The sequence below is a fragment of the Anabrus simplex genome, chromosome 9 (genome assembly GCF_040414725.1).
Source record: "Anabrus simplex isolate iqAnaSimp1 chromosome 9, ASM4041472v1, whole genome shotgun sequence".
NCBI classification, from domain to species: domain Eukaryota; kingdom Metazoa; phylum Arthropoda; class Insecta; order Orthoptera; family Tettigoniidae; genus Anabrus; species Anabrus simplex.
This window is the reverse complement of record NC_090273.1, coordinates 5154025-5166720: the sequence shown is the minus strand read 5'-3', so window position 1 is coordinate 5166720 and position 12696 is coordinate 5154025. Positions and strand designations below refer to the sequence as shown.

Genomic DNA, 12696 nt, shown 5'->3' with positions numbered 1-12696 from the left:
GACCACTTGAGTCTTCCATGTACACCTTTTCTCTGAAGGTTGTATTGTTTGATTCTTCTTATCTGCCCAGTACTTCTTCATTTGTTCTGATCACAGCCTGAAATCTCTACAGGCCTACTGAGCATCATTTCAGTTGAGGGTGGTAATTTTATTCTTGTTCTCTCCATCTGTTTTGAGGTTATGTATTGTAAGTAAAGTTCATGTTTGATATTATGCAGAACAATAACAAAAGCATTAATATGCAAAGTTCTTCTTCATAGTGTATATATGAATAGATATAAATATATATAGAATTTCACAACTTTAAAATAATCACTCTGTGTTTCTCTCCTGTCCACGTGTGCGGTTGCAGAATTTCCACCCTGGTCTTCTATCATGCACTAGATGTGTCACTTGATGTAGAGACCTCCCAATTAACTCCTTCATCTGGACAATCCACCTTGCTGGAGCTCTTCCTCAGATCCTTGTTGCTTCCAGTTTGCCCTCCACAATCAGTTTTTCCGTATCTCCAGTCCTAATTGGTATGTACCAACCTTCTTTATAAGCCTGAACTTGATTTTGGGCTCTTGTAGGACAGAAGCATTCATCCGGTGCTCGGTCCAAGATACTCTTACAGTTGGAACTCGGCGCTACACCCACATTTCCATTATATCAATCTTCCTGTCATCTTTATGAATTGTCCAGGTTTCAACTACACGTGTGGCAATGGAGGGAAAATCGGAGTATTTACCAGCCAGAGTTTGGTGTAGTCTTTCCAGATCTTAGTCACCTTGGCCGTCACATTGCGTGCCATTGCAAGGCGGCTTGTGATCTCGTCCGAGCAGCCCCCATTGTTCGTTATTAGGCACCGAGATAAAGAATCTGCTTACCACCTCAGCGCTTGCTATTGATTAATTGATAAGGAAACTTTAATATTCAAAGAATATGAATGACTTATTTATATTCTTTCTGCTTCTTCTTTTTCTACCGCTTTTCCCACACCTGTGACGTCGCACATGTGGGTTTGGCCCTGTTTTACGGCTGGATGCCCTTCTTGACACCAACCCTATATGAAGGGATGTAATCGCTATTGCGTGTTTCTGTGGCGGTTGGTAGTGTAGTGTGTTGGGACAAACACAGACACCCAGTCCCCGGGCCAGAAGAATTAATCAGAGGAGATTAAAACCTGCGACCCAGCCGGGACCCTCTGAACTGAAGGCCTCAACGCTGACCATTCCGCCAATGAGAATGACTCATTTATAGTAACAATCGCTAATCCTTTATAGGACCATAATTTTTACATTTTCCAAGAAACTACTATAAAATTCAGCACACCAGTAAGTATACCCCCGAGGTAGATAGCTGCATTCGCTTAAGTGCGACCAGTATCCAGTATTTGGGAGATAGTGCGTTTGAACCCCACTGTCACCAGCTCTGAAGATATTTTTCTGTGGCTTCCCATTTTCACATCAGGCGAATGCCGGCGCTGTACCTTCCTTAAGGCCACAGCCGCTACCTTCCCAATCCTTGCCCTTTTCCATCCTTCCATCACCAAAAACCTTTGATATGTTCATGCAACATTAGCCCAATAGAATCCCACTAATCCGACCGAACCTCTTTCGGATCAGGTGGATTTTCATCAAATGCGACAACATATTGACTTTACTATAATCTATCAGCTTCATTGTCCGTATTGATGAATTAAGAATGCAAGCATGAAGAATGAGATTTCCACCTAATCAATACTTTATTACAAAATGTTTGAAGTTGTCTACATTGAAACAGTACCGGTTTCAACCTGTAAAAAGGTCATCATCAGCTGTTGGTGAACCTGCTTAATAGCGATAGTACGTAAAACATTACTAAAACTAATTTAACAAGAATGCCTTATTCTAATATAATATTACTTAAGGTATATACATATGGTACAATATGGGGCTTAGACTCATTGGAGTTCCATTCAAAAGTCTGTGCTGTTGCCAACATTATGTCAAACACAAGAAGAAAAATCTGCCCCGGGTTTTAAAGTGGACAAACAATGCGTAACTGTGTTAGCTTGCAGCAATGCCTCTGCAATACATAAGTGTCCACTAATGGTAATCGAAAAATTAGTAAAACCACGGTGTTTCAAAAACATGAAGAATGTTGGGAGAACACAAGCGAAGGGGCACTGCAGAAATGATGGAAAAATCTCTGGCCTGATCTGGAGTTAGTTAAAACAGTTTTTTCCCCGGCAAAAGAATGTGAACTTCTTCCACTAGTAAAGAAAATTCTGGGTTGCGAAAATGCAGAGGAAAAATGCATCAAAGAGTGGACAGCTATCAAGAGCAGTGGTCACGAGGAATACTATGCAAACTGATGTTGTTTCACACGCTGCACGTGCCCTTGACCTCGCCCTACGATGCTGCTGCAACTCCTAGTGATATATTGTTTATGAGACATTGGCAAAATATTGCCTCTTCAAGTCGTTTCAGTGCATTCCATCAAAAGAAGATTACAGACTTCACTTCTTAAGTGTTGATTTGCTTTTCCGTTAGTTTTGTCGTTAACGTTAAAAAATTGCATTCAGACTTTGTTATGGAAATTGTTAGTAGGTCTAGGCCTTTCGTTTTTTGTAGTTTTTGTGCATAAGATAGCCAACAGATTCACTGTTTACTCCTGTAACTTTTTTTTTTTGCTTTACGTCGCACCGACACAGATGTGTCTTATGGCGACGATGGGATAGGAAAGGCCTAGGAAGTGGAAGGAAGCGACCGTGGCCTTAATTAAGGTACAGCCCCGGCATTTGCCTGGTGTGAAAATGGGAAACCACGGAAAACCATCTTCAGGGCTGCCGACAGTGGGGCTCGAACCCACTATCTCCCGATTACTGGATACTGGCCGCACTTAAGCGACTGCAGCTTAACATTTATTTCATGCTCTTTTTTTTCTGTGCTAATAAATTTATGTTTTTACTGGGAAAAACTAGTTTAATCTTAATCTTTACTTTTTCCCGTTTTAAAATTCAAAACAAATTTGGTAGATTTTTCCTAGCCCTGTTCATATTAGGCGGATTTTCAGATTAGCGGGGTTCGGATTGGCGGAACTTTACTGTATGTGTATTACAATCAAACTTTTTGCTGGTAGACTCGCATCTACAATGTCATCGTTACACACGTTGGCAGGGATTTGCCACTGTGCTGAAATTACCAGAAGTAGGCTTATTAACTTTGTTACCTGCATAATGATCATTATTATTCTTTTTCTTCTCCTCCTCCTCAGTTTGAATGAGCCTATTTATTCAACTATTGGACTTCGCCCAGTATTGACTGCTGGTGTATCTCCTATTATTGTATGATTTAGTCTTTCAGCACCGTCCACAGAACTAGAATTTTTATTTCAATAGCACGGTTTGGTTATAAAATTATTCTGAAAATCAAACTGTGAAAATATTATAGACATGATATAGGCTTTTGGGCTTATGCTGTGTCAAAAAAATAAGGCCGTGAAAGCATTGTGTGGGAATATTAATTCACTCAGTCACCACTGATCTGCATTTAGGGTTGTCATTCCGGTGGCAGATTCCCTATTAGTTGTTTACCTAAACTTTTCTTAAATGATTTCAAAGAACTTCTGATCTGTAATACCTCTGGACTCATGAATATTTGCTCCAATTTGTGCTCATGAACCGCAGCTAGCGTGTTATTCCAGTAGGGTAGATGAGACTTTGACGCCTGGCTTTGTTCGAAGGTCTCATCCAAGGTACTCCGTTCTGTCATGTTAAAGGATTATTCAAATCTAATGATGTACTGATACCACGGAAAGTGTACATCAAGTTTGGCACCCAACGTGGGGCAGTGGTGTTTTATGGGCAGATTTACACCTACGTTTCGGCATCTAGTTTGGCTTTCGATTGTGGACGAGCATACCGTTGTTTGGGGCAAATCGTATAACGCCCTTATGGCACTATAAATATGACATAGCCGGATATTAGGCACAAGTTTGAACACTGCTACTATAGAAGGAGAACTGAGTAAAGGAGCATTGCCAAATTGGTATGGTCAGGACTGAATGAATGGAAACACCGAATTTATTCCGTATATTTGATTTATTTTGAGAGAGGAATATGAGATATTTAAATGAGTGATATGGTGAATTAAATTTAAATAGCAGTATAGGGAGAAGAATGGAAAATTGTGTTTCCAGATTAAGTGGAAATATACACGAGAATGACTCAAATCATAGCAGACCCGACAAAATGAGTGAGTTGTGAAACTCCAGGGAGACAATAAAGTGATTGAACAGAATTCTTCAAATTCCACTGGTCACGGGTCTAGGCTTAATGCGTTGCATTTGTAGCAGGCCTTGGTAGTTTAGGGGACACATCCCATATAAAATTAATTAGATACCACAAATAAGAGGGGAAGGCTCATCCCAATACTCTTAATTTTTAAAATGAACAGTGCCATGTTGTCAGTTCGAGACGGGCGATTGTCTGCTAAAGCATCTCGCAAATCTCGAAGCTGAGAACATCCAATGTTTATCGGGTTTATCATGTCTCAGGTATATGTAATTCATCGAGCCCATTGTATATTGTGAGTTTGGTTATTATTATTTCATGAAGGGCTAAAATACATTGTATTTGTTGTATTTCAGGATAAAATTTGTGGATTACGTATACGGTAGTATATTGAGAAAGGACAATAATTATCAGGAGGTGTGACGCAGCTATTGTGAAGCTGATTTCGGCATAAATTATCTGGTATTTTTCAAAAGAACACACCTTCTTTGGTTAGGGAATAAATTGAATGAACCAAGGTATCATGAAGCAGCTCAAACTCAGGGGGGCACAGATTTCTCAAGAATAGAAGTATTATGGATTTGGAGGCGATGAAGGCGATGTTCGCCCAACTGCTGGCCGAACCAAGCGAACAGTTTAAGGAACGTTTTGATAAAATAGAACAGGCGAATGTGGAGAATAAGGAACAGTTACTGAAATGAAACAGGAAAATAAGGAACGTTTTGATCGAATGAACGAACAATTAAATTAGCACACTAATCAAAGGGAGCAGATTAGAGGGGTATGAAACGTCCAGGCTGTGGAGCTCAAGGAGCATTTTACCTCTAGCATTACACACCGTATAGACTAGCGTCCGTCTAGATGAGAGAATGACCGCTCAGGAAACTAAAATTCTCAACTTGTGAAAGTATCTTGAGAATGGCTTTCTACTCAAGCATCATGACGCATTGTATTTTAACATTGTGTATATCTTTGTTTACCTGCCCAGTTTTGGCTGATGATGACGTCTGAGGCGTTGAAACCGGTACCAAGTAAAGCAATGGAGTAATTTTAAATTAGCAGCATATTTTGTATTGAAAAGGTGGATCTGTTGCACTCTACTGTAAAGACCTATCTGCGTCGCTGCGACGTAATGCAAATTGTAAAAGGAAGAAAAGTAACTCTTGGTACAATAATCTATGAAGAAATCATAAATCTTTGTGGTTTGTTTCGCTGCTTTTATTCATCATCAGTTCCATCTTCTGTGCAGTGCCTGTTGCTCCAGTCCCCTGTATTTGAAATGCTTACGCAGTGTCTTTCTTGAGTAGCTCTGCAATATTCATCATAAGGAAATAATAACGTTATTTTGCTTTACGTCCCACTAACTACTTTTACGGTTTTTGTAGACGCCAATGTGCCAGAATTTAGTAGCACAGGAGTTCTTTTACGTGCCACTAAATCCTCCAATGCGAGGCTGACGTATTTGAGCACCGGACTGATCGAACCTGCCAAGTTGGTGTCTGAGCCACTCAGCCTGGCTCATAATAAAGAAGAATATAGGTAGTGGCCAGCAACACCACAGCTTTGTTAGTCATCTAACTTAATAACATCTACCGAGGGACATTGGTGTTATTCTTCAAAATGTTTTGACTCGTGAACTTTTAAAGTTTCTTGTTTCATTACACATTTTAGATGTTTGTGTTTTTCAGTGTTTTTAAAAATGTTGCCAATTTTTGTTTTAAGAAATGGCTGAAGATGACTTCAAACTCAAGGTTAAAACTTGTCCCATTAATTTTTAAATGATTTTTTAACTATATTTTCATTGGTAATTATGAATTGTGGACCCACTCTTACCCCATTTAATGGCTCACTTGTGCTCGTTCTTGTGCGAGAGTCGGACAAATCCTTCACCTCCGCGGCTTTTCTTCTGTCTCATACCTTCCCGATGGACTTCTTTCACCCATGGGATTACTGTTTCCCTGTTCTCCTAGTCTTGAGCTTTTCTCTGTCCATAGAAAGCCAATCTCCTCTTCTTTGTTGTGGTAGTGATATTTTCAAATCTTTGGTATAGTTCTTGCTTTGGTCTTAAGCAGAAAGTAAATTCATCTCTTGTGGTTTCCTGGGTCCAAGAATCATTCTAAGGAACTTCCTTCTTTCTTTCTTTCTTTCTTTCTTTCTTTCTTTCTTTCTTTCTTTCTTTCTTTCTTTCTTTCTTTCTTTCTTTTCCAGACTTTACTGGCTGTTGTCTGAGTTGCATGTAAGCATTCAGGTTTGGCTCCCATGTCTGAATTTGGTCTTATAAGAGAGTGATTTTGATTTGTAAGTGTTCTGACTGTCATCTCCATCTTTCTCGTCCATTCTTCAGGTGCTGCCTTTTCATTGAGGTTTAGAGTCAGAATCTCACCTAGGTACTTGAATTTCTTAGTTCTTTTGATGTTACCATGCTTGGTCTTCATTGTCCAGGCTGAATGTGTGGTATTTATGATCATATACTCGGTCTTGTCAAAAGATATTTGCAATCCTGCTTTTTCTGCCGTTTCCTTCAGGACTTCAGTCTGCTTAGTTGCAATTTGTTGGTTCTCTACTACATCAGCAGCAAATTCAAGGCATCCAAATTTAAGCCTGGTTCTTTTGTGACCTAATCTAATTCCAGTTGGAAAGTTGAACTGGCATCCTCTGATAAACCTCTCTAAAATACAGTTAAAGAAGGTTGGAGAGAAACCATCACTCCTCCTCCCTGTCTCTGTCATTGTTTCAGAGGTGATTTCTGTTGCAGGCCTGGAGACATTTCCGGCACCATGTCCAGGGAGAGCTGCAGTACAGAAGTTGGTGGAAATCCCAATGCCAGCTGAGAAAATATACGTAAGTCCATCAGTCCCGTGCGAGGTTCCAGATACCCTGTTGTCAGCATTACACGTGTGTTACCGGGGAACTGTTGTGTGCGAGAGGAGCAGATTGAGGATTCCGTTCTATGGCAGGACTCAAGTGTTTGAGGTGGACCGTCTTGTTCCATTTAGAACAAGTGTAGAAGACGTTGCACAGGGATTGGGGTCCATGGCCATAGATGGGAATAAGGAAAGAACTGTTAGGTGTTTTAAACTTATAGCTGAGACTAAGTGGTTATTAACTCAAGAGGAGGATAAGCTGACGTGTGCATCAGAACAGTCCCAAGTATTAAGTGTGTCCAAAATTGGAGGAGTGGACAAAGTGATAGAGGAATTACAACATTTGGTACAACTGGCTTTGAGGAATAAGCCACTGTTTCCTGGTGAGTAGACTGAGAATACCGACATTGAGTCTGAGCATCTTAGACTGTTCCCCCTTTTTGTTTTCACTTTCCCACATTATGGGAAAACACTGTGACAGGTCAGTGAGGGAAGAACAGATGAATTGTAATTGTCCCTGAGGTGTTTATGCGTAAAATATGCGCTACTGTTGGGCGACCACTTTGTAATTAACTGATTGATTACACATACAATAAAAGGTAATTCTAATACTTTGATTGGTAATGGGCAGCAGCAACGAATAAATGTAAGGATTAAAGAGCGAGAATCTTTAATTCCTCTAGGGAGTGGGATAATAAGCTTACTTGACAGCATAACTTGTAATAAGTTTTGGGAAAAGGATATTGTCGTTTGGTTCCCATCTAGGATTTGGGATTGCCTGTTTTAGCATGAAATAAAACATTTAACTGCACTTGATACTAAACAAATTGTATTCTTACTGTTAATGTCTGAATTGTGAGATTTGCTACCATACTGAAATCACAATATACACCTCTGGCATGAGCTCTAGGCATTAAATTTAAAGTACACTTGGCCGGACATTTGAGATACTTGTACCGGAAATTAACCTGCACTGGTTCATATTACCTAGGACACTTTAAGTGTTGTTGTGACGTGTTTCTTGGAACTGGCATCAGCTGTAGTTATCTCAGACCTGTTCTACACCCTATCCTCTTATTACAATAATTATTATTAAATTAATGCCGTAATGGTCCACCTTTTTCAATACTATAATATGCAATATTATTGAATTGCATTACTAAACTAGGGACTAGTTTCAGCCTTGGCTGGCCATCTTCAGCCTTAATGTAATACATATAATAACTATACGAATGAACAAACACACAATTGACATAAAAACTAATGTACAAACACACAATTAACATTAAAATCTGGGTTGAACTATGTGTAAAATCTGAAAAATAAATTAGGTTCTAAATTCTTAGCATCTGGAGTATGCTTATCATCCAGATCTTTCTTGTATTGATATTCATAGAATTGTTAATTCCATCACTGCTAATCATTACAATTTCAATTGCAAAATGGGATCTGGTAAATGTTGATTCTGTAGTCAGATCATCAATCACCAAATCTACTTGAGTGGTGTTAGCAGTATGCAAGCCACTGGACGCCACTGTAAATAACCACCAGCTGACACAGAACTGCTAGATGGTGTTTCCACATCTTCTTCTTCTTCATAGTACCGTATCAGGTCCCCCTGACGTTCGCGATCACATCAACCAACATAAATAAAATGAAATGTTCCCGTAGTGCTAGTTAAAATCATGTACATTATTTTTTATGTCAGTTGAGTATTTGTACATTTGTTTAGTTATTAGATGTATTACATTAAGGCTGAAGATGGCCAGCCAAGGCCGAAACTAGTCCCTAGTTTAGTAATGTAATTCAATAATATTACATATTATAGTATTGAAAAAGGTGGACCATTACGACATTAATTTAATAATTATTATTGTGATCACAATTCAGTACGGATCAAAACCATGAAGTTTATATCCTATGATATCCTCTTATCGGTAACTCGCCTCCACCAACGAAAGACCTCTCATTACCATGGCCTATGTATTCAAGCACAGTGCTCGAGCAATCAGTTTTAGCATAGTCCACCGTACTGTTAGTCTCCATAACAAAGACTCTGCTTTCACCTCTCACAGAAACGACACAAGTTGACTTGACTGAACATATACAGAACACACCCCAATCATCTAATGGGATGCAAGCTATTTTATCATCTCTCATTGTCACATGATTCACCCCTAAGGCATTGGTAAATCAGACCGTGACCTCGTTCAAACCAAGATTAAAATATTGCACCTTATGTACCAATGGCCGCTTGCTGGGTAAAACCGCTGGACTGTCCCTTACGATAAGACTTCCCTGAGAACACTTCCTGCATCAAAATTAATGCAGTGACGTATGGGTAACCTGTAGTACAACTCAACACTAAATGTAGCTGTATTTCACCACCTAGTGCAACTCCTTAAACTTCCATTCACATAATAAATTCACTTCTTACACTTAGCAGCAAATGTCGCCGTACACAAATTCCCTTAATTATAAACCCACACACATATGGTACATAATAGATGAAATGAAATGGAACGAATGATAAATAATTAATAGATTAATCAGATATTGGAATTGAATGCAAAATAATAGTAATAATAATAACAATTTATGCTGAGGAATGTTTGTAATGGGATTTGAACCGTTACAGGGACAAACCTCAACATCTTCCCATTGTGTGTTCCTAACATCTCTTCAGTATGTACTTTGTGTACCCAACATGACCTAAATACCATCATAGAGTTTGCTACTCCTCTTTTGTACTTTGTAGGTCTGAAAGTGACTCGTGGTGTTCTACTGTATGGACCATCTGGAACCGGCAAGACATTACTTGCCAACAGTCTTGCTACCGACAGTAGAGCCTTCGTCTTCAAAGTGCACGGTGCCGAAATTTACAGCAAGTTCTTTGGCGAGACTGAAGCAAGGCTGAAGAGGCTGTTCCTTGAAGCGAGGCAGAAAGCTCCGAGTGTGATAGTTCTGGACGAAATGGACAGTCTGTGTCCCAAAAGGAGCAGCAGCAGTACAGACCAGGAGAAGAGAGTCGTGTCCATGTTGGTGACCCTCATGGACAGTTTACACACAGACGAAAGCGTGGCCGTGTTGGTGCTGGCCACCACCAGCAAGCCCGACTCCCTCGATGTGGCTCTCCGGCGACCCGGAAGGTGAGCAGAAACTTCTCATATCATAGCAAATAAAAATATACGGTATGACAACAGATATATCTAACCGAGTGAGTTGGATGTGTGGATAGGGGTGTGCAGTTGTGAGCTTACATTCAGGAGATAGTGGGTTAGAATCCTACTGTCGGCAGCCCAGAAGTTGGTTTTCCATGGTTTCACATTTGCATACCAGGCAAATGTTGCAGCTGTATCTTAAGTAAGGCCATGGCCACTTCTTTCCAACTCCTACCCTTTCCTACCTACCAGCGTCGGTCTGACGTAAAAGAACTGGTTAAAAAAGAAGAATAAGTATACCAAAATTTAGCAACATTGTACTCGATTGGCAAGAGTTGGCCTGGAGTATTCTAGAGAAGACCTTTGTTGTTGAGCAATATTTCCACCCATATGAAAGTTACCAGAGTGGTGGGCTTAGTGTGACACTGTATTGTCGCCCTGAGAAAAAAAAATTTCTGATACTACAATTAATGCTGTGTCAAGTGTTGAAATCGATCAGCCATAGACCACGAGCAGTCAGGGTTAGGACTGGAGAAAAGGAGGTGAGACGGGTGTACTGCTAAAGAATTGCTTCCCTATCATGGTATTGATCAATTGAAAAGGAACACCATACTCTTATTGCATTCAACTGCAGCAATGTGTAACCATTTTCAGCATCACTATGAAAAGTGTTTGTTGGACAACATTTGGAACATGTAATTTAGACTTCTGTTTAGATGTGTTGAAACACATTACCTACACTGTTAAAACAAACAGTGGATGTATTACTTTCCAGTACGTAGTTCTATTCGAGCTATATCAGTGATATAATCATTAAAGTCCACATTTGAAGGCAAAATCTAATAGTAACATACGTACACAAAATGTAAAAAAATTTGTACCATAATATGCACAAACAAATGAACTACAGTATTTGTTTTGTCACAGTGACAGTATGTGATAAAAACTGTCCTGCATATTGGCTGAGTGACATCTCATAGGGACTCCCTGGTTCGCTTCAGAACAAGCCTTTTACAGGCATGGGAAGGGGTCAAGTAATGACAGTTACAACTAAAATAAACATTTTGCATTAAAAATTTAAAATATCTGGGCAGTACCTTCCAATCCGTTATCGTCCTTAATATTGGTGACGCCACACATAGACATGCAGTTGTGTTCATTTTCCTTTATACATTAGCACAGGAAAGTTAATACAATGAACGTTGTTCTGATGGACTGCATATCCACGTGTGGCATCTTAAGGAGGATAACAGATCGGAAGAGCGTCGCTTGCGCACCGTCAGTGTGGACTATCAAACACCGGTTTACCGCATACCTTTAAAATCTAGGTTCTACCGGTCTTATCCAGAATGATCAGTTCCCTTGTCTCCCATCTCTTCCCAGATTTTTCCGTGGGCAGTCTGATTCCCCGATTGCCTCATTGCCATTCATCGGATACCACTCTTTTATTGCCTTTATCCATTCCTTGCGGATCCCATCTTACTACAGTTCCACTTGTTGAACCAGACTTCCTTTGGTAATTCCTGTAGTCTAGTTTTAGACGTTATGACAGACTTAAAGACAAGATGCCTCAGAGAAAAGCGCAGAAAGCTTCTTTTGATTCATCAATGAGAAACGAGAATTTTGTTGTTTATCATATCTCTTTACAAAGAAAAATTATTTATATACAGTAGAACCTCGATTATACATTCCCGGAAACTGTTTTCCCGTATCATTCGTTCAAATTACGTGGTCTCGCGACCATACTAATGAAATCACGTTGTAAAAATCCTGCATTATCCGTTCCTCAAAGAAACGATTTCCCGGATCAACCGTCCAGAAATTTCAGTCCCATCAACACTAAATCCTCAATCACGGCGTTTTCCAAGAAACTGTATATTACAAAAGGACGGCTACGGCATACTTACGGACCTTGGTGTTGACGTCCCGTCATCGTGGTGATTTGAAGAAGTACTGTACTGGAAAAGCGATCGGCGGTTAACTTGCATAAGGGATCATCTTAGCATCACATTCGAGTAGTATTGTTTTGAGAATCCTCGGAAATCATAAAGCAGAGAGTGCCCTCGACAATCAGAAGGAGACAGAGCTGATTTCGACAGCTCTATTTGATTAATGGTTATGAATTTCATGTTTTTGGTCCGTATTGAACTGAGAATAATATATAAGTAATAATAATAACAACGTAAACTTTTCCACCTTTTCAATACTAAAATATATTCACAAAATTATAAATTACACGGTACTAGTTTCGACCCATCTTTGCTCCAATACGGCTGATGATGACCCCTAGATGGGTCGAAACTAGTACCGTGTAATTTATAATTTTGTGAATATATTTTAGTATTGAAAAGGTGGAAATGTTTACGTTGTTATTATTATTACTTATATATTATAGCTCTATTTGAATTACATA

General features: G+C 39.5%; 1 protein-coding gene across 2 annotated transcripts in view; it reads left to right on the top strand.

Moving 5' to 3' along the window:
• Window positions 1-12696, top strand: part of LOC136880960 (ATPase family gene 2 protein homolog A) — a 112475-nt gene that overhangs the window by 20027 nt on the left and 79752 nt on the right. For both annotated transcript variants that reach the window (XM_067153511.2, XM_067153512.2), the window contains exons 3-4: window positions 7014-7505; window positions 9881-10271. In XM_067153511.2, coding sequence (XP_067009612.2) covers window positions 7014-7505; window positions 9881-10271 — 883 coding nt within the window. The remainder of the gene's footprint in view (window positions 1-7013; window positions 7506-9880; window positions 10272-12696) is intronic.